The sequence below is a fragment of the Orycteropus afer genome, unplaced genomic scaffold (assembly GCF_000298275.1).
Source record: "Orycteropus afer afer isolate SDZICR_OR568_19922 unplaced genomic scaffold, OryAfe1.0 scaffold00422, whole genome shotgun sequence".
In the NCBI taxonomy this organism is placed as follows: Eukaryota; Metazoa; Chordata; class Mammalia; order Tubulidentata; family Orycteropodidae; genus Orycteropus; species Orycteropus afer.
Genome location: NW_006922009.1, coordinates 1,690,988 through 1,713,321, shown reverse-complemented (window position 1 = coordinate 1,713,321; position 22,334 = coordinate 1,690,988). Strand labels below are relative to the sequence as shown.

General features: G+C 39.5%; 1 protein-coding gene across 1 annotated transcript in view; it reads right to left on the bottom strand.

Annotated features, from left to right (window-relative positions):
• BMPER (BMP binding endothelial regulator) overlaps positions 1-22,334 on the bottom strand; it is a 437,547-nt gene that overhangs the window by 93,047 nt on the left and 322,166 nt on the right. The window contains exons 12-13 of the mRNA XM_007953989.2: positions 13,723-14,052; positions 6,413-6,749 (exon numbers count right to left, since the gene is read on the bottom strand). Of these exons, the coding sequence (XP_007952180.1) occupies positions 6,413-6,749; positions 13,723-14,052 (667 nt within the window). The remainder of the gene's footprint in view (positions 1-6,412; positions 6,750-13,722; positions 14,053-22,334) is intronic.

Genomic DNA, 22,334 nt, shown 5'->3' with positions numbered 1-22,334 from the left:
TCTGTGAATCCTCTGGCATTAATTCAATTCCTTACAGCTGTAATAACCACGGCACGGGAAAAAAATAAAAGAAGAAGGAACATTTCCTAGACTGGGAATCCCCAGATAATTTCTCAAACTGAACAAGTGAATAGTTTTCACTCGATGAATTATACCTCATTATAACCCCAGAGTGGAGAGAGGAGAATAGTCCTGGGATGGTTGTGGTCTGTTAATGTCTGGGCTTGACTGTAGTTCACATCATTTTTTTGACTTCTCTGAAATGCGGTCCTGCCCTGGATTTAAAGCCCTGTTTTGCTGGCAAGTTATACTTACTTGCAACTATTTCATCCAAAATTTGGGGCTGAGTGAGGAAAAAAGGCAGCTGTTGGTGTTTTATGGGCACAACATATGTATGGAAGGTCTTTTCTTTTCCCACTCTGGTTCAAACAGCCCCACCTGTCTCTTCTTCTCTCCCTTTGCTCCCCAGGCTACCCCAAACTGGCCTTGTCAGTTTGAGAAAATAGATCTGATGTTGCCTGCTGCGAATCTGAGGCAGTGGTGGTTCAGAGGTAGCATCCCTGCCTTCCATGTGGGAGACATGGGACTCCTGAGCAATATCCCTCATGTATAGCCACCACCTGTCTGTTCGTGGAGGTTTGTATGCTGCTAGGATGCTGAACAGGTTTCAGTGACCCTTCCAGACGCACATGGACTAGGAAGAAAGGCCTGGTGATCTACTGCTGAAAATCAGCCAATGAAAATCCTATAGATCACAACGGTCAGATCTGCAGTAACAACAGCCAAGGGTCTAGAGGAAATCTTTGCAGTGGGGATTTGTCTATTCCTCTTGGATTTCTCAGTTGGTGTCTAGGGCAACTAGAAGGAGACAGTGACATGAGGCTGGGGGAGGGAGGTGAAAATGAAAAGTGAGGAAAAAGACATGAACATATTCGTGCTTTCTCCTCAGGGGAGCCTACATTTGAATCCAAACGTAATACAAATGATTTTACATTAATTTGCCTGCAGTACACTATCTGACTAACTACAGGGCATTCCTCCATAACATAACAGTGAAGGATAATGCAAAAAAAAATTATTAAAGGTAATTACCTAGTTTCAGGATAAGTCAGTTAGCAAAGCTGAGACTTCAGACATGTTATCAGTGTGGCCAGTTATAACTTTTTACAAGACTAATAATTAAAAGATCTTTTCACTGAAACATAGTCAATTAGTTAATTAAAATAAACTGTGCTGATTACAAAGATTTAATCAGGTATTACATTTTTATGCCTAATGAGGCCATGATGAGTGGGACTGATATGTCAATAAAAAATTAGCAAAGCTTGAAAATAGAAGGAAAATAATGTCTTGGCTAATAGGCAATCATTTCTTATTCATTTATGAAGTGGTAGTTTTTCAAGATTTTAGACAATGGATAGTTTGTTATTAAAAATGCTGAGCTAGGTAAAAGGCTAAAATAAAACAAGAGCTTATAAACCCTAGAGGCTGCTTCAAAGGTAAACCATAATTCAGAGAAATCAAAATTATGCTTTTGGTTTCATAAGAAGAGCTATCTCATATATATAATATAATTTTCCCTGTCAATTAGTCATAATGTTAAGGAAACCCAAGGTTGGTAACATTTCTTCAGAGAAATATCCTCTTTTCTCTCAGTGTTACAATCACAGTGGTTATTGGAAGGCTGTGTTTTAGTTATGCTACTTTAGTCTTGGCCTTTAAAGGAAAATACAAGATATTTCTTTGGAAAACAAGGGCAAAATTCAAAGAAATAAAATTCAAATACAATTAATATATCTGATATTGCATGATATCAAGGCAACTCTCTATGGACCTTTAATTACTTTCTATGGAGTTGATTCTGACTCACAGCAATCCCATATGTTACAGAGTTGAACTACTCACAGTGTTTTCAATGGCTGTAATATTATGGAAGTGGATCACCAGGCCTTTCTTCCACATTACCACTAGGTGAATTCAAACACCAATCTTTTGGTTAGCAGCTGAGCACACTAACCATTTGTACACCCAGAGACTTCATGGTGCTTTAACAATTCATAAAAAAGTATATCACAGCCATGGTCCTAACTATGATTTCAGCTTCATTTTTGAAATTCCACAGGTAGGAGGATATCAAGTAATTGCTATTTTCTTCTTCATTTTTTTCAATGTTATTTATATGCTGTATCATGAATGTATGTTACTTATGTAAGAAGAAAACAAAAATTACTTTTGAAAACAACTGAAATGCAATCTAGACTTACATGACTTCATTCAGTTCATTTTAAAATTGATCCATGGATTCATCAGTGAGAATGTATATAATCAATTCTCCACAATGAGAGCCAGAGAATATGAGTAATGAGAAAGGGAAGTGACTGGACCAAGGCAAGAAGATTCCCCATAGGGAGGAAGAGAAACTGGACCACAGCACATTCTATGCTATCCTGCCTGCCTACTCGTGCCAGTGCTAATTTCTGCTTTAGCTTCAGACCTCAAAGGAAAGGTCCTCCAATATACTTATCATCATGCCCTTTTAATAGGAAACATCTGAGACTCAGCTAGCTGCTCAGGGTCAACACAGCTAGAAAGTGGCAGAGCTGGGAGTGAGTCCATCTTGATTTTGGCCTACACAATTCTGTCTATTGCATCACAAATTCTCCCTAGGAGCACTAAATGTTGATTGTCCCCTGGATCTCCCCTGAAAATAGTTACCCTCCCATGTTGAATGTTGTTTATTTTCTTTCCTTCCAGACACAAGCAGAGAAAGAAAAAAAAAAAAAAAAAATCTACCCAACATCAGCCACCTTCTTTGCAAAATGTATGACAATACATCCCTCTACTGGAGGGTGAGAGCATTGGCACAGTACGGGACACAGAATTGTCCAGCTCTGGCTCAATGGTTAAGTGAGTGGCTGCTAATCGAAGGGTCAGTAGTTCAAACCCACAAGCCACTTTGCGGGAAACAACACCTGGCAGTCTGCACCCATAAAGTTTACAGCATAGGAAACTCTATGAGGCAGTTCTTCTCTTTCATATAAGGTCACTGTTGTTGTTGTTATGTGCCATCAAGTTGGCCCCGACTCATAGCAACTTCTCCTTGGGTTTCTGAGGTGGTATCACTACGGAAGTAGATTGCCCAACTTTCCTTCTGAGGACTGGTTGGTGGGTTTGAACTGCCAGCCTTCTGGTTAGCAGTTAAGTGCCTTAGGTGTACCAAACCAAAAAATAAAAAAACTCACTGCCAGTCGGGTCGGTTTGGACTCATAGCAACCCGTCCTTGGGTTTCCGAGGCAGTATCTCTATGGAAGTAGATTGCCAACCTTCCTTCCGAGGAGTGGCTGGTGGGTTTCAACCAAGATTTTAGACAATGGACAGCCTTCTGGTTAGCAGACAAGTACCTTAGGCACTACGCTACCAGAGCTCCTATAAGGTCACTAGGAGTCAAAATCAAGTTGACGCCATTCAACAACCCTCCCGGGACCCCTCTCCCCTTTCCAGGAAAGAGGTTGGCTGTGGAAGGACATTCTGCCACCACACTGTGCCACAGAAGGTGTGAGCACAAACCTACGTCCCCACCACATCCTATTCTCTGAACAGCAGTGCACAAAGATACCAAGACCATTTTCATGAGCCACTGAAACATGATGTCTCAAGTCTCTTGTACACATAAACTAACCTCTGTCATGCTACGGCAGCTGTTACAGCAAAAGGGGAAAAGGGGCTCAACATGGCCACTTAAGGGCTATGATTCTCTTCTGCATGGATGTCAAAGTCATTTCTCACAACTTCTGTCAAGGTATTCATCATATTCCTGGTTATAGTCCACAGAGGAAAAAAGAAATAGGAATATATAATAAAGGACTAATCTCCACAAGCCTGCTCTATAGTTTTAGCTTTCAGCACATGCCTTTGAAATGGGATAAAAACCAAAGGTGTAGAGCTGCCAGGGCCCTGGAGAAGCACAGCTTTCCCATCCTTTATTAGTCAGAGAATGGTCCATTCCAAATCCACAAGCAGAGTGGGAGCTTCTGAAAGAGGCCTTATTCTTCTTAATCTATTAATTCATAGTAGAAGAAATGATACCCCCAAAAAACAAACCAATTTTTGTGGAGTCGATTCCAATTCATCATGATCCCATGTGTGTCAGAATAGAATTGTGTCCCGTAGGGTTTTTAGTAGCTAATATTTTGGAAGTAGATCACCAGGCCTTTCTTCCAAGATGCCTCTGGGTGGACTCAAACTGCCAACCTTTCCATTAGCAGACAAGTGCCACCCAGGGATTCTAGAAGAAATGATACTGTTGTTGCTGGGTGCTGTCAAATTGGTTCTGACTCATAGTGACACAGACAACAGAACAAAACACTGCCTGGTCCTGCATCATCCTCACAGTCTTTGCTATGTTTAAGTTCATCAGCGCAGCCACTATGTCTATCCATCTTGTTGAGGGAAGAGAAATGTCTTCCCATTTCTTGCTGACTCTCTACTTTACCAATCATGATATCCTTCTCCAGGAGTCAGTCCCTTCTGACAACATGATCAAAGCGCATGAGACAAAGTCTGGACATTCTCACTTCTAAGGAACATTCGATTACACTTCTTTCTGGACAGGTTTGTTTGTTCTTCTGACAGTCCATGGTATTTTCAGTATTCTTCACCAACATCACAATTCAAACGTATCAGTTCTTTGATGTTCCTTAGTCATTGCCCAGCTTTCACAGCCATATGAAGAAATGATAGCAGCCAAAAATTCCAGAGGACTTACTATGTGCATGTATGGTGCTGAACAAATCCATTCATTTTCATAAACTCACTGAATCTGAATGATAATGCTTCAAGATAGGCTTTTCTGTCTTTCATTTATTTACTTGTATTATCCCCACTTCACAGATAAGTAAAGTGAGATTTATAAAGCTTAGCTAATTGTCAGAGGTCACATGGTTGGACTGGATTTTCAGCCCTTAGAGACCACAGAGCTCTTAACTGTCATGCTCTACTGCTTCCCATCAGACCTTCACGTGATGGACATTTAGATTTCAATGAAGCCTGGTTTGTCTGTACAGCTGCTTAATTCACTCCAAAATATTACATTAAATCACTCCATTTCAATAGACAAGGGGAGTAGAGTCTGTATAGGGGCTGGTGCAGAGAGGAGAGAGAAGGGGACCCAGAGAATTCAAATTATAACAGGAAAATGACTTGAAAGAACTACACGTAGGACTTGGAGCCAAATGGTTTGGCAGATGTGGCCATGTTCATTTGTGATGACAGGGACAGTCTTTTTTCCACCCCAATTTGAGCTGCCTTTATAGAACTTTATCTTTTATGTCCAAAGATCAAATAAAAATAAGATCACATTTAATGAGAACTAGGGGAAATAAACTGGTGGCAATTAAAGAATAAAAATAACTTCCCTGTGGCTTGAGACCACAGGAGTTTTCTAATTTTAAGAGACAGAGGCAAATCACTTAAACAAGACCTTTTTGGGCTGTGTTCATCTCAAGTTTCTCCCCACACCCATGGTGGTTAAAGTTCTAGACAGCCATAGCTCTTAAACCCATGAAATTGTGTAGTAAATGGGAGTACAACCAGGCCAAACTCATCAACTCACAAACGCAAACATGCAACATGAAAATCAAACCCAAGTATCCTTTTGAACCAGTTGCTTTGTGCCAAGGAAGGTTAATCAGATTTAGCAAAGGTCATGGAATCCCCATTCATAATAAGTGACTCCAAACTCAAAGTCTCAACATAGGCCAAGATGCAAGAAATCCTCCATTCACTTCCTTATTTTCCACATGCAGATTTGTTTTGGACTAGACCCTGAGGCAGGGCTGGACTCTTCCACAGCCCTAGAAAAACTGACCTCACTCAAGAGCACAAATGCAGCCAGAGTAATTTCAGAACTCATGTTAGAAAAGCACCTCTGTCCTATACCACTTCAGGTTTATCGAGATTTGGGGGAGATCTTGTGGCATAGTGCCTAAGCAAGGCATTTGACTGCTAACCAGAAGGTTGGGCAATCTACTTTCGTGGTGATACCACTTCAAAAACCCAAGGAGGGGTCGCTATGAATTGGATCCAACTCAACGGCAGTGAGTTTGGGTTTTGATCTTAGATTTAATCTAATCTCTGGAAAAATCCTGAGTTGACACCAGCTTCCCAATGAACTTGTAGACACACAAAAACATATAATTGCCTATAGGAGGTCTCTCTGAAATTTCCTAATTTGGGATATAATGTAGGATTAAACTAAGATAAGGTCAGCTGCTAACCAGAAAGAATGAGAGTGTTTACTCTGTGCCCTGGAAGGCTTTGTTTTCCACACCAAAAGATCTGATATACTCTGTTTTAATGCCACATCTATCCTTTGACTATAACTCAATCCCATCTCTTAGAACACTGTCCTTACCGGTAGAAAGTGGCATAGTCCACAGTTGAGTGGCAGGTCTGGAACTCCCAGGATTTGAGCTTCTGGCATTCTCGATGAGCTCGGAGCTTTACTTTCACTGTCCCTTGACACAGTTCAGGCACTGGTTTTCTCTGGGGTCTGTTGCAGAACTCATTGGACTCCACCCTCCAAGACTCAGCAAAATCATCCACATCAAACTTGAAGTTTCCATCTCCACCAATTAAGTCATCACGCTTATGTCCATTGTAGTTGCCACAAAGGCCACAGAGTTTTCCCTTGAGATGAGGGGCAGCCATGACCTCTACAAAACTGTCTCCATCCCAGGATATTTCCAAACCTAGATGAAACAGAGAGAAAAAATGGAATCAGCCACTCCTAAATTGACTAATAACTCTCAAATATGTATATCTTTATATAATATATATGACCATCTTCTAACAGGGATCACCAATGTCTGTCCAAATTGTTAGTTACCTTTTAATTTCACCATATTGAATGTTATGTGAAATTACTTGAATAACTCACTTGCTGGGGTTCAGAATCATTTGCCCTTATAATGATATTGTATGTGCCTTAATTTGATATATATGTGACAAGCTTATTACTATAGGTTTATATGTTTGCCCTTTCTTATAGTAATTGTTTTGGTCCAAATTATGTCATTTCCAATCATTACCATATCATGAAAATGGAAAGATAACAGTTTTTTAGTATGATTTGTCTACATACAAAACTTCCTCCATGACTGCAACAAGTGCCTTAAGAAAAATTCCAAATTATTTGCTATAATGCATGTGGTAAAGTAATAAATATATAGGTTCGGAATACTCTTCATCAACAACATTCATAGAAATGAAATTTTTTCTCCTTCATTATCTTACAGTCTTGAGGCATGAGTGACCCTTTAATCAATGTTTCTCAGAGTTGAGTTGGAGTAGAACCCATGTAGAAATCCTTGACTGCCCTAGACCACTGTCTCTGGTCACCTTGGCTGCCATTCCTGGGCTGCTCATAAGCTTCAACATTTGAGAAGATGTTGGAGGCTGTCCAGACATGGGCTAAAATTCCTTCTGTGCATCCACCATAGATCAGTGCCATATTCTTTATCAAGAAAATTATATTCACTCCAGAAACTAGAGAACCTAGACCCTTTTTGATTTGATGAACTGATCATCTAAAATGGGGTATTCATTTAAGAATGTTCTTATTTCTCTAGACATGCTAACCCAAGGTTCCCAGGAGCCATGTTAGCCACTGATCCTAGCCAATGGTTCAATGTATGTTGGAAGTTTTTCTCACTATTCCCTTGGAATAGCGTGGCAATACCTGAGATCCCAGTGAATGAGTTTACTATGTACTAGAGAATGGTAGGGTGTGGCATGAACACCAAGAGAATATCTATAACAGGACAATGTACATTTTTGCCCTAGAACTTCTTATGCACTATTGCTGTCTCCAAAGAGTGGCAACCCACAGAGAGTACCTCACTTTAACAGAAGGGTCTCTGCTCTCCAAGTGTGTATTTTTAAATCTTATCCTATTGGGTTTCTGACAAAAACTAGTTTTATGTTTTGCCCATCTGAGCTTCTGGAAAGAGCATGATTTTCTTTTGAGAAGACTTTGTCTTTGTTCCTGAAAGAGAGCAGGCTGATGAGCAGATGTTCAGAGGACGCTCAAAGGGAGGTGAAGATGAGGTAGTGATGTGAAGAGAGAAAGAGCAATAGTATCTGGATATGAAATTGTCATAAGACAATATCAGCATGAGGTAAGATCAATAAGAAAGCCCAAAAGAATGTAAAAACATGTATTGCCTAAATTTGGATTTGGTCCAAGTGAAAAGAAGTCTGGCCAAATAGCATTCCTGTGATTAGGCCACATGACCACCAAAAAAGCTATAGATCCTCTTCAGAAGAATGATTGCCTGAATAATACAATGGTCTGAAACCAGGTTTCTTAAGAAATAAGTGGGAAACCCACATGGAAATCAGAGTATAGTAAATAAAAATAGTGGACATGTTCTCAGACCATGGCAAATGGTAGAGAAGACTTCTTGGTCAAGAGAAGAGGTTGGGTTCAAAAAAGTAAAAAAAAAAAAAAAAAAAAAAAAAGAGAGAGAGAGATAGAAAGAGCACACGTCTAAACTCCAGTCACTGCTCGACATCTCGTATGCCGTCAAAAAAAAAAAAAAAAAAAAAAAACAAACAGAGTTGGGTAAAGAAGCAAGAAAGGAGGCCATGTCTCTCTTAGAAGTAACTGTGTGAAGAGGTAAAGAGATGACACGTTGGACTGACCTACCATGTGAATCTCAGTAAGAAGATGGTGTTAACTATGACAACCACAACTTATCATATAATATTAATTCCTATTTCTTCAAACCCCACCATCTAACAAACTGTGGCATATAGTATGTGCTCAGTAAATGATTGGATTACCACTTGTAACATTGACACATCGATTCTGTGAAGGCAAAGAATTGTGAGTCTCATGACAATTAAGATACTGAAATACCCATTTTGCAAAAAGGCAAGCAAACAATAAGATGTTTTATAATAAACTCTCTAGTGTATAGAAGAAACTGTGCCTTACAAGTCTGTTGCCAGACAGCTGCCCAGCAAGAGAAACAAGGGAAGAAAATCAATTCCATACAACACTCAAACTTTTAGGGCATAATTCCAATGTTTTTCCATGTTGCAAAATTTTCCAAACTACAAATCTCTTTCCTAGACAGCAGGCAAATACTGTTCTTCAAATTTACACCTAAAGGAGCTCCAGCGTCACTTCTGAGCATAATATAATAAATTCAAAACTTTGGATAACTGAGTTGATGAGAATTCAGCTCATAGTGAACAAAGCTATCACTGTGTTTTTTCTTCCAAGTGATCTCATAGCCTATGCTTGGAAAGATGCACACCCACTGTTTTCAGTAAATTCCTCTCAAGACCCTTGATGCCTCTCTCACAAAACTTTGTCTCTAAACTAGAGAATAATTTGTAAACCATCTCCTTTCTTCCTCCTTCTCTTTTCTATTATTATATTAAGAGGATTTTCATAGACCAATCCTAGGCTTCACATTGTGGAGAGATGACTTTCCTGTGGCTGTATTGTTCACATATGTGTCTGTGTGAATATATTTACCCTGTACATGAGTTAAATCCATGCAAAGTAGATTACAGTAGTGAAAGGCAAAAAAAAAACAAAAACAAAAAAAAACCTAATAAGCTGTAATTGAGGGAACTGCTCTTCCAAGTGATATTTTAAATAGGCATCTTATGAGATGAAAACATTGTGGAAGTGTTTGAGGGACTGGGGATATTCTTTTCTGCAGCTGGGATGAGTTTCCTAAGACTATGCCTGGGAAATTTGGTGGAAATAACTGGCAGAGTCAGAAGGCTAAAAGCTGAAGCATATGTCCCATCTGGGGATGTGAGTAGCAGCCACATTCCTTCCACTGTAATGAAGGGCCTTCCAATTTTCCTTTCTCACCAGTGAATGTTTTACCAACTTGTTCTTCATCCTTCAAGCGTGTGACCTTGCTCCAGACTTGCATTATGTTTTAGTAGTTTTTCTTATATTTTGTAGTGCTGGTTGTTCATTTTGTTTCTTGGTTGTTATCACTGATATTCCTTTTGTTCACTTAAAGGAAAGGGGAGGTGGCAAAATCTGTAGATATAGCACGAAAAACAATAACAAAAATACCCATTGCTGCCGAATTGACTCCAGCTCATGGCAGCCCTAAGCTGTGTGTTTCAGAGCAGAACTGTGCTCCAGGGGGTTGTCAATGGCTTTTGTAAGTAGACCACCAGGTCTAACCTTCAGTTAGCACAAGCACTTAGCCATGTGCAGAAAATGGATGGTTTTCCTGTTGATTTTTCACCCAAAAAAAGAATCACAAAAATGGATATATTCTCCATGTTCATCCAGTGAAGAATTTTACTGAAATAAAATTAAAAACCATGTTTTCACGTGTTCATGCTTTCAGGTGGATCTGATGCAACTCTTTCAGGTAGGGTTGATGAAGTGAACAGATGTCAGAAATGAAATATTTTTAAATTGTTTGCCAAGAACTAAGGGCTCTGGAGGGGCAGGGGATGGTGCTGAGCAGTGCTTCCCCAAGCCACTAACCCTAGCTCTGACCACTCTCTACCCCAGTTCTTATTAGGTAAGCAGCAACAGCTTAAATCCACCCAAGCTACATGGTCACCTGAACTCTTCTGCCAAATGATTCTGTCATGAAGTGCTGAATCAATCCATAAACCACAGGGACAAAGAGTCATCCCCCCTTACCTATTCTCCAGATGGAGGCTTAATGTAAGCTGCTATTTTGAAAAAAAAAAAAAAAAACAACTATCCTTTGATCAGATGAGCTTATGAAATGAAAAATCTATGGAAGAAGAACACTCAAAGGAAATACTGTGATATTTTAAATAGACAATCAATAGGTGATAATATATATATATATATATATATATATATATATATATATATATATCCCAGGGGGGTAATACAAACTGAGATTGCTTGACCAGGATGGAAAACACTATTGTCTAGGAATGGAATTGTTTCATTCAAAGGATCACTGCAAAGCAAGTGTCATGCCCAGAGGAATAAGTTTCTTCAGGAGGAAGCAGAAAGCTTGTGTGATTCTCATGCTACAGGAAATTGTTCAGTCAGATATTAACAGAGCCATGTAAATTACTTTCATCGTGGTAAGAGAGCTGGAAAAATGGAAGATATTATAAAACTTAAGTTTAAGGCCGAAAATAGTTAAATTTACTAATCTAGTTATGGTATCTACGCCCTCTTGTTATTTTATAAGCAGCCTAATCCTTTTGCTCATTTTCACAATGTGGAATCCTTACAAAGAGTACACTTATTCCACAAGGTTTTGCCAGCTGTTAGTGGACTGGTATTGAACCTCCTAGGCTGTTAGCAATCTTTGAGTATCCAGGATCCCTTTGAGAACTGAGATGTGGTTGACTAATAATTTCCGTATCAGTATCAGCAGAATTCATTGTGTTCTGCTGGCTTGCACACAGATAGACAAGGTGCTTCTAATTAGTGCAGTGTAATAATGGGTAATCTAGTGCACATTTTACAGTAAGCCACAACTGTTGCCTCCTTTGAAAGAATGATCCGAGGCCTACAATTGCAGAGCCGTGTGTCTTTTGGTACAAGAACTAGTGTCTGAATTTTCTGAGCAAGACAAATTCTACTAAAGTTGATTGAGTAGAAGTGTTCTTCACATCTGCCACTTTAAGGAGCAGGAAATTTCCCCCCTTTATAGAATGTTACAATACCTTTAGTGCTTAACATTCTCTCACTGCAACAGTGTTCTATTCTCAAGCTCTCTGGGCTACTCCTTGGCTTCTTGCCTTTGTTTAGCTAAACTGGCATTCCATAGGCTCAAATTAATTAATCAAAATAAGTTTTTCCTTGCATTAAAATAATTAACAGGGTTCTGAAGGTGCAACAAAAAAGTCTATGGAACCATTTCATTTCTCTATAAAACCAGTAGCTGTTGAGTTGACTCCAACCCATGGCAACCTCATGTGTGTCAGAGTAGAAGTAACTATGCTCCATAGTGTCTTTAATAGCTGATTTTCAGGAAATAGATCACCTGGCCTTTCCTTCAAGGTGCCTCCGGACTTGAACCACCAACCTTTTGGTTAAGAGTTGAACACATTATCAGTTTGCACCACCCAGGGACTCTATTCCTCTATTCAAACCAAATAAACCTGTTGCCATCCAGTAGATCCCCACTCATAGTGCCCCTACAGGACAAAGAAGAATTGCCCCATAGGTTTTTCCTAGACTTTACAGGGAGCTCTGGTAGCATAATGGCTAAAGCACTTGACTGCTAACCAGAAGGCTGGTGGTTCAAACCCACCAGCCACTCCTCAGAAGGAAGGTTGGGCAATCCTACTTCTGTAGTAATACTGCCTCGGAAACCCAAGGAGGGGTCGCTATGAGTCGGGGCCCACTCGACGGCACATAACAACAACAACAACAACAAATCTTTACAGAAACAGACTGACACATCTTTCTCCCGTTGAGTGGTTGGTGGGTTTAAACAGTCGGCTTTTCAGTTAGCAGCTGAGTCCTTAAGAACTCTCCATTTATTTTTCTATAATCCCTCAAAAATATCTGAACTATCAAATAGTTTCCTTTTGAATCTATCTAATCTAAAGAAACTGGAACCCAAGTCATATTTTTACATTGTTAAATTATCATCAAGTTAAAGACAAGCCATACTATAATTTCTTATAAGCATCATGTTCAAAGAAATAGTATATGCCAAAAGAATATACTGTTCAATATCTCATTGACAATGTATGTTCACTGCAGGCAGCATAGAGGTAACCACACAACATAAAATGTGTAAACCAACTGAATGCATTCTTTGGGCTGGTATCTGAAGAAGTGAGTTATGCTCTGAAAATTTCTCTTAGATAGCCTCACAGACAAGGAGAATTTGAGCCTCAATGGACTATTCAGAACAGTCTGTTATCAGCCATGAACAGCTTGAACTACAAGGAAGGTATCTGTTCAAGAGGCAGAGTCCAATGGATGTCAAGCAATATGAGATGCCCAGGAAGGGCCTTATTAGCCTGTTTCATTGGTCTGAAGGTCCAGCTGAGGGTAGGCTTTCAGATCCAGCATCCTAAGTATCTTCTAGCAGAAGCCAATGGTTCGAGCCATAAACTCAAACTTGCCCAGTGTCTGTGTGGAGAGTACAGCTGGTCACATATGATTCACCATCTGCACCCCCACATGGCAGCCCCATCCTCTTACCCACAGGACAACCAAGTAGGGTAAGGTTACCAGGAATCTGTGAGATCAAGCTCTTTTGCCATGGACATTGATGTTTCTTTTCAACATCATTAATAATAAGCTGTTTACTTTTGAGGATTTCTCCCCTTTTTGGACAGATGGTAATAAGGAAACAATCTTTTACACAGATGTGAAATGTACTGACAATTCCAAGCTGAGCATTAATGGCCTAAAACTGCAACAAAACAGAAATGAGAGAGGTTATTTGGAAAGGACCATAGCTATTTTTAAAATGAGGATGGAAACACACTGGATATCCAGATCGCAAGACTACAGTGACTGTATCTCCCCTTCCCTTCTGAGTAGAGATGAGGCAATGCCAGCAGATGGACACTTGGTCAGGGTTTTCCAACATGGCAGAGGGAGAGCCACACCTCCTGGGCACTCTAGCAGGTGCCACTGCTGTGTAGTTGGGTAAGGCGGAGGGGAAGAGCAAGAGGAAGGTCACATGAGAAGCCCCATGTCTCTGGAAGCCCCACCTGCTTTGGTAGTCACTTTCAGGAGATAGCCATCCAGGTCGATCTGAAAGTGTGGCGCCCGGCAGGGCAGCGCGATGCGGGTGCCGTTCCAGCGCACCGTTAGGTGCTGCTGGAGGCTCACGGTGCTCTTGCCCATCACTAGGTCCACAGATTTGGTCCAGGAGAAGGAGCGGGTCCTGCGGGCGTCGTTCTTCACCAGCACCTGAAAGGGCGAGGCAGGGGAGGAGCAGTCTTTTGTCAAAACGTACTGACACGTCCCCTGAAAGTTAAATGTCCGTCCGTCAAAAGTGTTGTAGTGGGGATCTCCGAAAACCGTGCAAACGCCGGGCTCTGCGGGTGAGTGAGAGACAAAAGCAGGGTCACAAACCAAGCGAAGGATTCAATGGGAAATCAGGGGCCCCTGCAATATACCTGGAAGTGACACTTGCCAGGTAAGGGAGGGCCCTTAGCAAAGATTCAGTAAGGGAAATCAACGTAAAAGAATAAAAATAAGTTTGGTTGTTTTAAACGTTTGTACCAAACCTCATAGGGCATGTAATACTTCTGGTTCTTCCACAGTAAAAGTTATTGACGACACTTCTGAATTATTTTATTTTATTATTGTAAAAAACAGAACACAACAATTGCCGACTCTCAATTTTTAAAGCATCTCTATTTTGTAGACTTGCTGTGTTTCTATGGTCTTACTGTATGAGATGAAGGAATTGAACTGAGATAATTTTACAAACAAAATTGACCTAATTTCATAACCCATATAAACAAGAACAAAAATTAAAAAGCAGCCACAAAATCACAATATACAAAATTAGTTATATATAATTAATAATATTTCCATTTAGCTAATGCAAAGGATTTAGAAGCAGATAAGATTCTAAATGTTACTCATGGTTTTAAAGAAAATTATTAAGTATTTATTAAATAGTCATGTATTTACTACAGACAGATAAATAGATACATGTTTATTACCATCAGGAACCAATGTACTGATAAGGTTGATATTTACAGATAGTCTCTACATATTTTCTAGAAATATGAGGTCTCTATATTTTTATCTGTGTATCAAAATTAAAGTTGGATAAAAAATATATTGGAAAGCCCATTACTTAAGAAATTTCAGTTAATTCATCACCTCAAAATGCCCTTACTTCAAATTTATGAGGCCTTATGAGACTCAGGTAAAGTTTTATACAGTAAGACTTTACAAAGATTTTTATAGAGAACTGAACAGTATTAAAAAAAAAAAAAAAGAAAAAAAAAAAAGATTAGCACTGATTTATTCTCCATGAAAAATATTGTATCTGTTTTCGTAGGGGCATGAAACGAGGAAACGAGAAGAAGCTAGCCTGAGTTATGAGAGAACTGTAATAGAAAGAGCAATTTCCAATCAACACCAGAACAGGTCAAGAATATGAGAATATCATATAAGTAACTGCTCTGAATATCTAAGGGAAGGCTTAAGAGTCAAGACAGAGAAGGATGTGCCAACAGATCTGATAGGACTAATGGGACCCAATGCAAACATTTGCTTTTCATTTCTCAAGTGTTTGGAGAGCAATGGTGTCTTATGTTACGGTACATGATGTCACTTCATGTGTCAAGTTCATGTGACTTCACACAAATAACATGTATTGGAAGCTAATAAATTAATGATTCATTCTAAATTAGTTTTCCTTTCCAATATATGATAGAGACTCAAATGAAAAAAATTGAAAGGGGTGTTTTTTGGTATGTAAGATAGTTTCAATCAACAAATACTAGAAAATATATATATAAAAACACTACTGAAGATGGGGAGTGGACAAAGTAGATAGATAGACAAGCTTTGAAAGCCCAGTGGTACAATTGAACTCACCCTCCATTTCTGTTTTTCTTTCCTTGGCCTTTTTTTTTTTTAATTTGTGGTTCCAATTTTATGCAGTTTTTAACTTCACAATGTACTCTGCCCCCACCTTCCTGATCCTATATCCCCAACTGGTGCCTTTACCCATTTGATCACCCCACAGTGCATTTTCTAGCCCTTCCTCTGTGTGGTTGCTTTTGAACTTGTCCTATCTCATATTTCTCTTGCATTCCGACAAATAGAATCTCTCCCTGGCATGGAAATGTTGCTTTTTGGCTGACAGGGAGCACAGCAGGTCTTTCAGACACCCCAGAAGTCATCAGGAGAATTATAGTTCTTAGTTAACACTACCATGTGTCACAAAAGGACTAAATTTAAATCTGACATACCAATGTTCTAATTTAAAAGAATGACTTTTTTCAAGGTTCTTAATTCCATCTCCACCATCTGTCCATTTGTCCTATTGTGGCGGTTTGAATGTTATTGTGATGCTGGAATCTATACCACCAGTATTCCAAATGCCAGCAACATTGCCCACAGTGGACGGGTTTCATCAGAGTTTCCAGACTAAAATTTAGCCAATGAAATCCCTATGGATCATATCAGACTCTTGTCCAGTATGGGCTGAAAGATAATTTTTTAAGTAATTTTGTAACCTTGGCCTCCTAGGATGGAAGGCATTACACAATAGCTGCATCAATGGACTCAAACACTGAGGAGCATAAAGAGGGTGTGGGAATAGGCAGCATTTAGTTCTGTTGTTCATGGAGTCATCATGAGTCATAGCCAACTCAATAGCAACTAACAACTACTCTACCTACTCAGTAAGAAAACGCAGAAGTAACCAAGCCTTTTGAGCTTTAGATCTTGTAACAGATGTACCTTGGCTTGGAAAGGTCAAGGCACTACCTCCCACCCAGTGCCATCGAGTCAATTCCAACTCATAGCAACCTATACCTAAAGGATGTTAATTATACACTGAAGGGAATTCTTTCTCAGCTTTGAGCAGGCACAGGGAATGCCTACACCTTCTGTTCTGAGTCTACTGTAGCGATTCTTCTCCCGACGTCTGGAACACTCTTCAGCTTCCCCTGAAGTTCTAACAACAGTTTGCATCAAAAACTATCATTAGTAAAAATATTAACAACTCACATTTACTTAGAATCCACTACATGCCCTCTCACTGTTCTTCCAGCCTAATGATCATGGATCCAGTACTAGAAAATGGATATTTAAGTTGTTGCCTAACATTAAACAAGTACTTGTTAGTAGAACCATAAAATAAACTATTATGCAGTCACAGAAAATACTTATGAATGACTTTAATGACTGGGGAGATGTTTATGGCAAGTAAAAAATAAGAAACACAATTTTATGTACAATATAATCTTAACCATAACACACACATACTCACACACACACACACAGACCCTTCTAAAATTTTAAACAGGGGCTCATCTTGGTGGCAAAACTATGAGTGATAGTTTGTTTTTATTTTTTTTCTCTTTGTTTCTCTGCTTTCATTGTCATTGCTTTGTTTTGTTTTGTCTTGAAGAGGCAAAATATGGGGTCTTTATTGATAAAGCCAATTATGTGACAAAGCGAATTCTCAAAGAAGCAACAGAAAACATAGCCTATAGTTGCCCAGGGGAAGGTTGAACTCGCTCATAGCTGGGCGGGAAGCAACGAGGGGTGCCCAGGGAGAGACTGGGCAAAGGAAATCATGTGTAAACAGGCTGTCAGAAAAGATATTTTTCAAGAGGCCTTACTGTTGGGAGAGGAGGGCTTGGAGATAGGGTGATTTTTCTGTGTGACAGCAATATAGCCCAGGCCAACAAAATTTCATGACTAGAAAGATGCCTGAGAATTATGGGTTACATTTAGGGACATTTGTATCATAAGCAAAAATAATTTTGTAACCTTGGCCCCTTTCCCTGGCACCTCAAGATCTCTATGCCAGACCCTCCAGGAGCAGAGAACACGTGTGCTAGAGAGTGGCTCAAAGTGGGAATCTTAGGCTTAAAAAAATCTGCCTCACTAAGACATTAGGGGACAAAAATGAACTTTATACTCTTGTCTAATTTTTTTTCCAGCACACCCAGAAACAAGCTGCAGTCCAAGATATCCAGATGTCTAGTCACTCCCCTGGATGGCTTGCAGTGACAGTGTGTGTGAGAAGATGTAGGGGTACAAATAAATAAACCATTCCAGAACATAAATAGTTATAATATGTATAATTCAGAGGATAGAGAGAAAAATGTCAGTTGACTGCTTAGTGATAGTATATTTTTTTTGTAATCCTTTAAGTCAAATATGGAGTCCTTGGGTGGCACAAATCGTTAAGTGCTTGACTACAAACCAAAAGGTTGGCAGTTCAAACCACCCAGAGGTGCTGAGGAAAAAGTTGTTGCTTTTATGTGTCATCGAGTCAGACCAAACTCATAGCAACACCTCCTTGGGTTTCTGAGGTGGTATTACTACGGAAGTAGATGCCCAACCTTCCTTCTGGGGAGTGGCTGGTGGGTTTGAACCACCAGCCTTCTGGTTAGCAGTCAGATGCCTTAGGCACTATGCCACCAGAGCTCCTGAGGAAAAAAGTATTTCTGAAAAATCAGCCATTGAAAACCCTGTGGAGCACAGTTCTATTCTACAACACATAGAGTTGCCAAGAGTTGGGATCAATTGGACAACAACAGTTTTTGCACATCTGTGTGTGTGTGTGTTTCAAGTCAAATCATTAAATTGCATTTTTCCTTATACACATATACATGTAAATATGTGTATACATATATACGTGTGTAAATATGTGTACATACATACACACAAATGTATAGGCCTGAGGGAAAAGAAGAGTGGAAATATATAAACCTAAATATTAAGAGTATTTTTTCTTTCGGTAATGGAATTACATGTGATATTTATTTTCCTCTTTTTTGTTTATGTACATTTTCATTATTATTTCATTATTTACAATGCAATCTTACTTTTGTATACATTATCATGTCATGGTTTACAATGATTACAAGAACATTTGGACTAAGAATAAGAATAGTTGTTTTCATAAATTTAAAGCACTAGATACACATATCACTTTGATGTTATATACCTTAAAAAGACTTCTATAAAATATAGTCAAGCTGCCTCCTGAAACAGTTCCAATGCTCTTCTCTTAACCTCATCAAATACATTTATTTCTGCCATGGGTATTTTTATTCCAATGAAATACCTTTCTTCTGAAAGCAGCAATTACACTCAAAATATCTGTCAAGGAAAAATAATATGACTCTATGTTATAAGGAAGGAGCTCTGGTAGCATAGTGGCTAAGGCACTTGACTGCTAACCAGAAGGCTGGCGGTTCAAACCCACCAGCCACTCCTCGGAAGGAAGGTTGGGCAATCCTACTTCCGTAGTGATACTGCCTCGGAAACCCAAGGAGGGGTCGCTATGAGTCGGGGCCGACTCGACGGCAAACAACAACAACAACAACATGTTATAAGGAAGAAAATAAGAGAACCTAACCTTCACTTCACAACTGTATCATTTTGAAAACACAGGAAGCTACTCTCATCCTCAGTCCATTACTTCCATAAAGAGAAGAGTCTCTCCAACTCATCACACCATACCACTCATGCATCAGTCCATTTCGAGTGTAATGTACTAACCACAAAGAAGCCCATCAGATAAAAAACACAATATAAATAAAACTTGTCTCAGCATGAATTGCAAGAAAATGGCCCAGTGGAAGTCTGGAGTCACTGTGTTGTACAGGGGTTGCTGGGAACTCCAGAAGAGAAGGGGTCTTGATGATGCCAAGTTTGGATGAAGAAGCAGGAAAGGCTGGGCTTAGAAACCTCGTCCTTAGCAACACAAGCCCTTATGCTGTTGGTCTAGGTTCTTTCTGAATAGTGACAAAAGCCTCTGGTATAATGAAGCCATGGCACAACCCTGCAGGAACTGAACTCAAACATTCAGGACACTCTGGCCTTCAACAGCAGGAGTCACCAGCAGCTTTTGTTTCACAAGGGAAATGAGGGCCCACAGGTCCTCAACAAGGTAGCACCTGTATCCTTATAAGATTTTACATCCTTGGTTTCTTAAATCAAGAACTTAAGCTAAGTTTAATGTGTATGTATGAGAGAGGGTGTGGAAAACAAGCCTAGTGATCTGCTTCTGTAAAGATGACAGCCAAGAAAACCCTATGGAGCTCAGTTCTACTCTGTAACACACAGAGGTGCCATGAGTTGGAATTGACATGATGGCAACAAGTAAAAGGGGATGACCCATAGGGGAAGTAAGTCTCTTTCTACTGACCCATAATCCACTAGAAATAATTACGAATCTATAGATGAAAAACTTATGGTTTAAGAATTTCAGTAAATATGTTGTTGTTGCTATGGAGTCCATTCCTACTCATGGTGATCTCTTATATGCAGAGTAGAACTGCTCCATAAGGTTTTCAAGGTCGTGGCCTTTTGGAAGCAGATTGCCAGGCCTTTCTTCCAAGGTGTCTATGGGTGGGTTTGAATCACCAACCTTTCAGCTAGCAGCCAAGCACTTAACTGTTTGGACCACCCAGGGACTCCTTGAGTACATGTACCACAAGAATATAAATTTATTTTTGCATATTTTCCATAACCACACAACACCAACTTTAAACATAAGAACAAGTTAAGGAAGCAGTCCCTAACTGCAAATTCTAAATCTAGCCTACAATAAAGCTAAACCAAAAATTTATGGCAGACAGTGCAGGGCCTCCCCAATGTAGCCCAGTGCTTCTTACTTCTCCCCTTTGTTCCTACAATAGCTTGTGCCTGTCAAAGTCTTCTCCACAGTGCCCAACATTTAGGTCCTCAGGTCTCAGCTCAAATGCTAACTCCTCTGCAGCAATTGCCCTGATGTCTCAGTCCTCTAAATTCTTGTTCCTCTAAATTCCAAAAGCAAAACTGACCATATAGCTCAGATTTTCAGGACAGCCTTAATTTCAAATACTCTATACTGTGGTCACACTATGTATTTCAGTTGGAGGATCAAGAGTATGGTCATTGAACCCATAGCCCACTTATGATATATCACTTTCTCCCGAGGTTTATAGTTATAATGTATTCTTAACTCCCAGTTTCAGAAAAGGGAGTGGAACAAGATGTATCTCATGTATTTCATGGCTGAAAGCAAAGGATACCAGAAAGATGTTTGCTTGTGTTTTACTGACTGTGCAAAGCCATTTGACTGTGTGGAGAAATTGTGTGTAATATTACAAAGAATGGGAACACATACTTGTGCTCATGAGGAACCTGTACATAGACCAAGAGACAGACGTTCAAACAGAACAAGGGGATACTGTATTGTTTAAAATCAGAAAAGGTGTGTGTCAGAGTTGTATCCTTTCACCATACTTATTCAGTCTGTATGCAGAGTAAATAATCAGAGAAGCTGGACTATATGAAGAAGAAGACACCATTAGGATTGGAAGAAGACACATTAACAGCCTGCAACATGCAGATAACACAACCTTGCTGGCTGAAAGTGAAGAAGACTTGAAGCACTTACTGATGAAAATCAAAGATTATAGTCTTCAGTATGGATTACACCTCAACACAAAACAACTGAGCCAATAAGCAACATCATGATAAAAAGAGAAAAGATTGAAGTTGTCAGGGATTTCATTTTACTTGGATCCACAATCAATGTTCATCGACATAGCAGTCAAGAAATTTAAAAATGTATTGCATTGGGCATATTTGCTGCAAAAGACCTCTTTGAAGTGCACCTGGCCCAACCCATGGAATTTTCAGTAGCCTCATGTACATGTGAGAGCTGGATAATGAAGAAGGAAGACTGCAGAAAAACTGATGCATTTGAATTGTAGTGTGGCCAAAGAATATTGAATGTACCATGGACTACTAGAAGAACAAACAAATCTGCCTTGGAGGAAGTACAACTGGAACGTTCCTTAGAAGTAAGAATAGCAAGACTTCATGTCTCATAATTTGGTCATGAGGTTAGAAGGGACCAGTCCCCAGAGAATACAGGATATCATGCTGGGTAAAGTAGAAGGTCAGCAAAAAAGGGAAGACCCTCAAGGAGATGGACTGACACAGTGGCTGTGACGGTAGGCTCAAGCATGGTAATGATTGTGAGAATGGCACACAGGACTGGGCAGTGTTTTGTTCTGTTGTACATAGGGTCACTATGAGTCAAAACCAACTTGAACAAATGTAACAACTCTTAAGCCAGGCTTTAAACTCTTTATATGTAAATTTTGTGCCTGGCACACTGCTTTGTGTATAAACTAGTAAACCAGTTGCCTCTAAGTCAACTTGAATTCACGGTGACCCCTTGTGTCAGAGTAGAACTGTGCTCCACAGGGTTTTCAATAGCTGATTTTTCAGAAGTAGATTGCCAAGCCTTTCTTTCAAGGGACCTCTGGGTGAACTCAAACCCTTAACATTTTAGTCATCAGCCAAGTGTATCCAGTATTTGCACCACTTACATGGATTCATCTTTGCATTACTCATAGAGGTGCCTAGTATGATATATATCAGGTATTGATAAATATCTATTGAATGAATAGATTAATTAATTCACTGATTAATTAAAGACTATATTTTATAGGAAAAAAATAAGCTGCCTACAAAGAATTTATCAAAATAAATAAGTGTAAAGACTGACATATGGCAATAATCAATAGCATTTTATTTAAACAATTCATTAATTGAGTGAACAAAGGAATTATTGTTGTTGTTGTTGTTGTTATGTGCTGTCGAGTCGCAC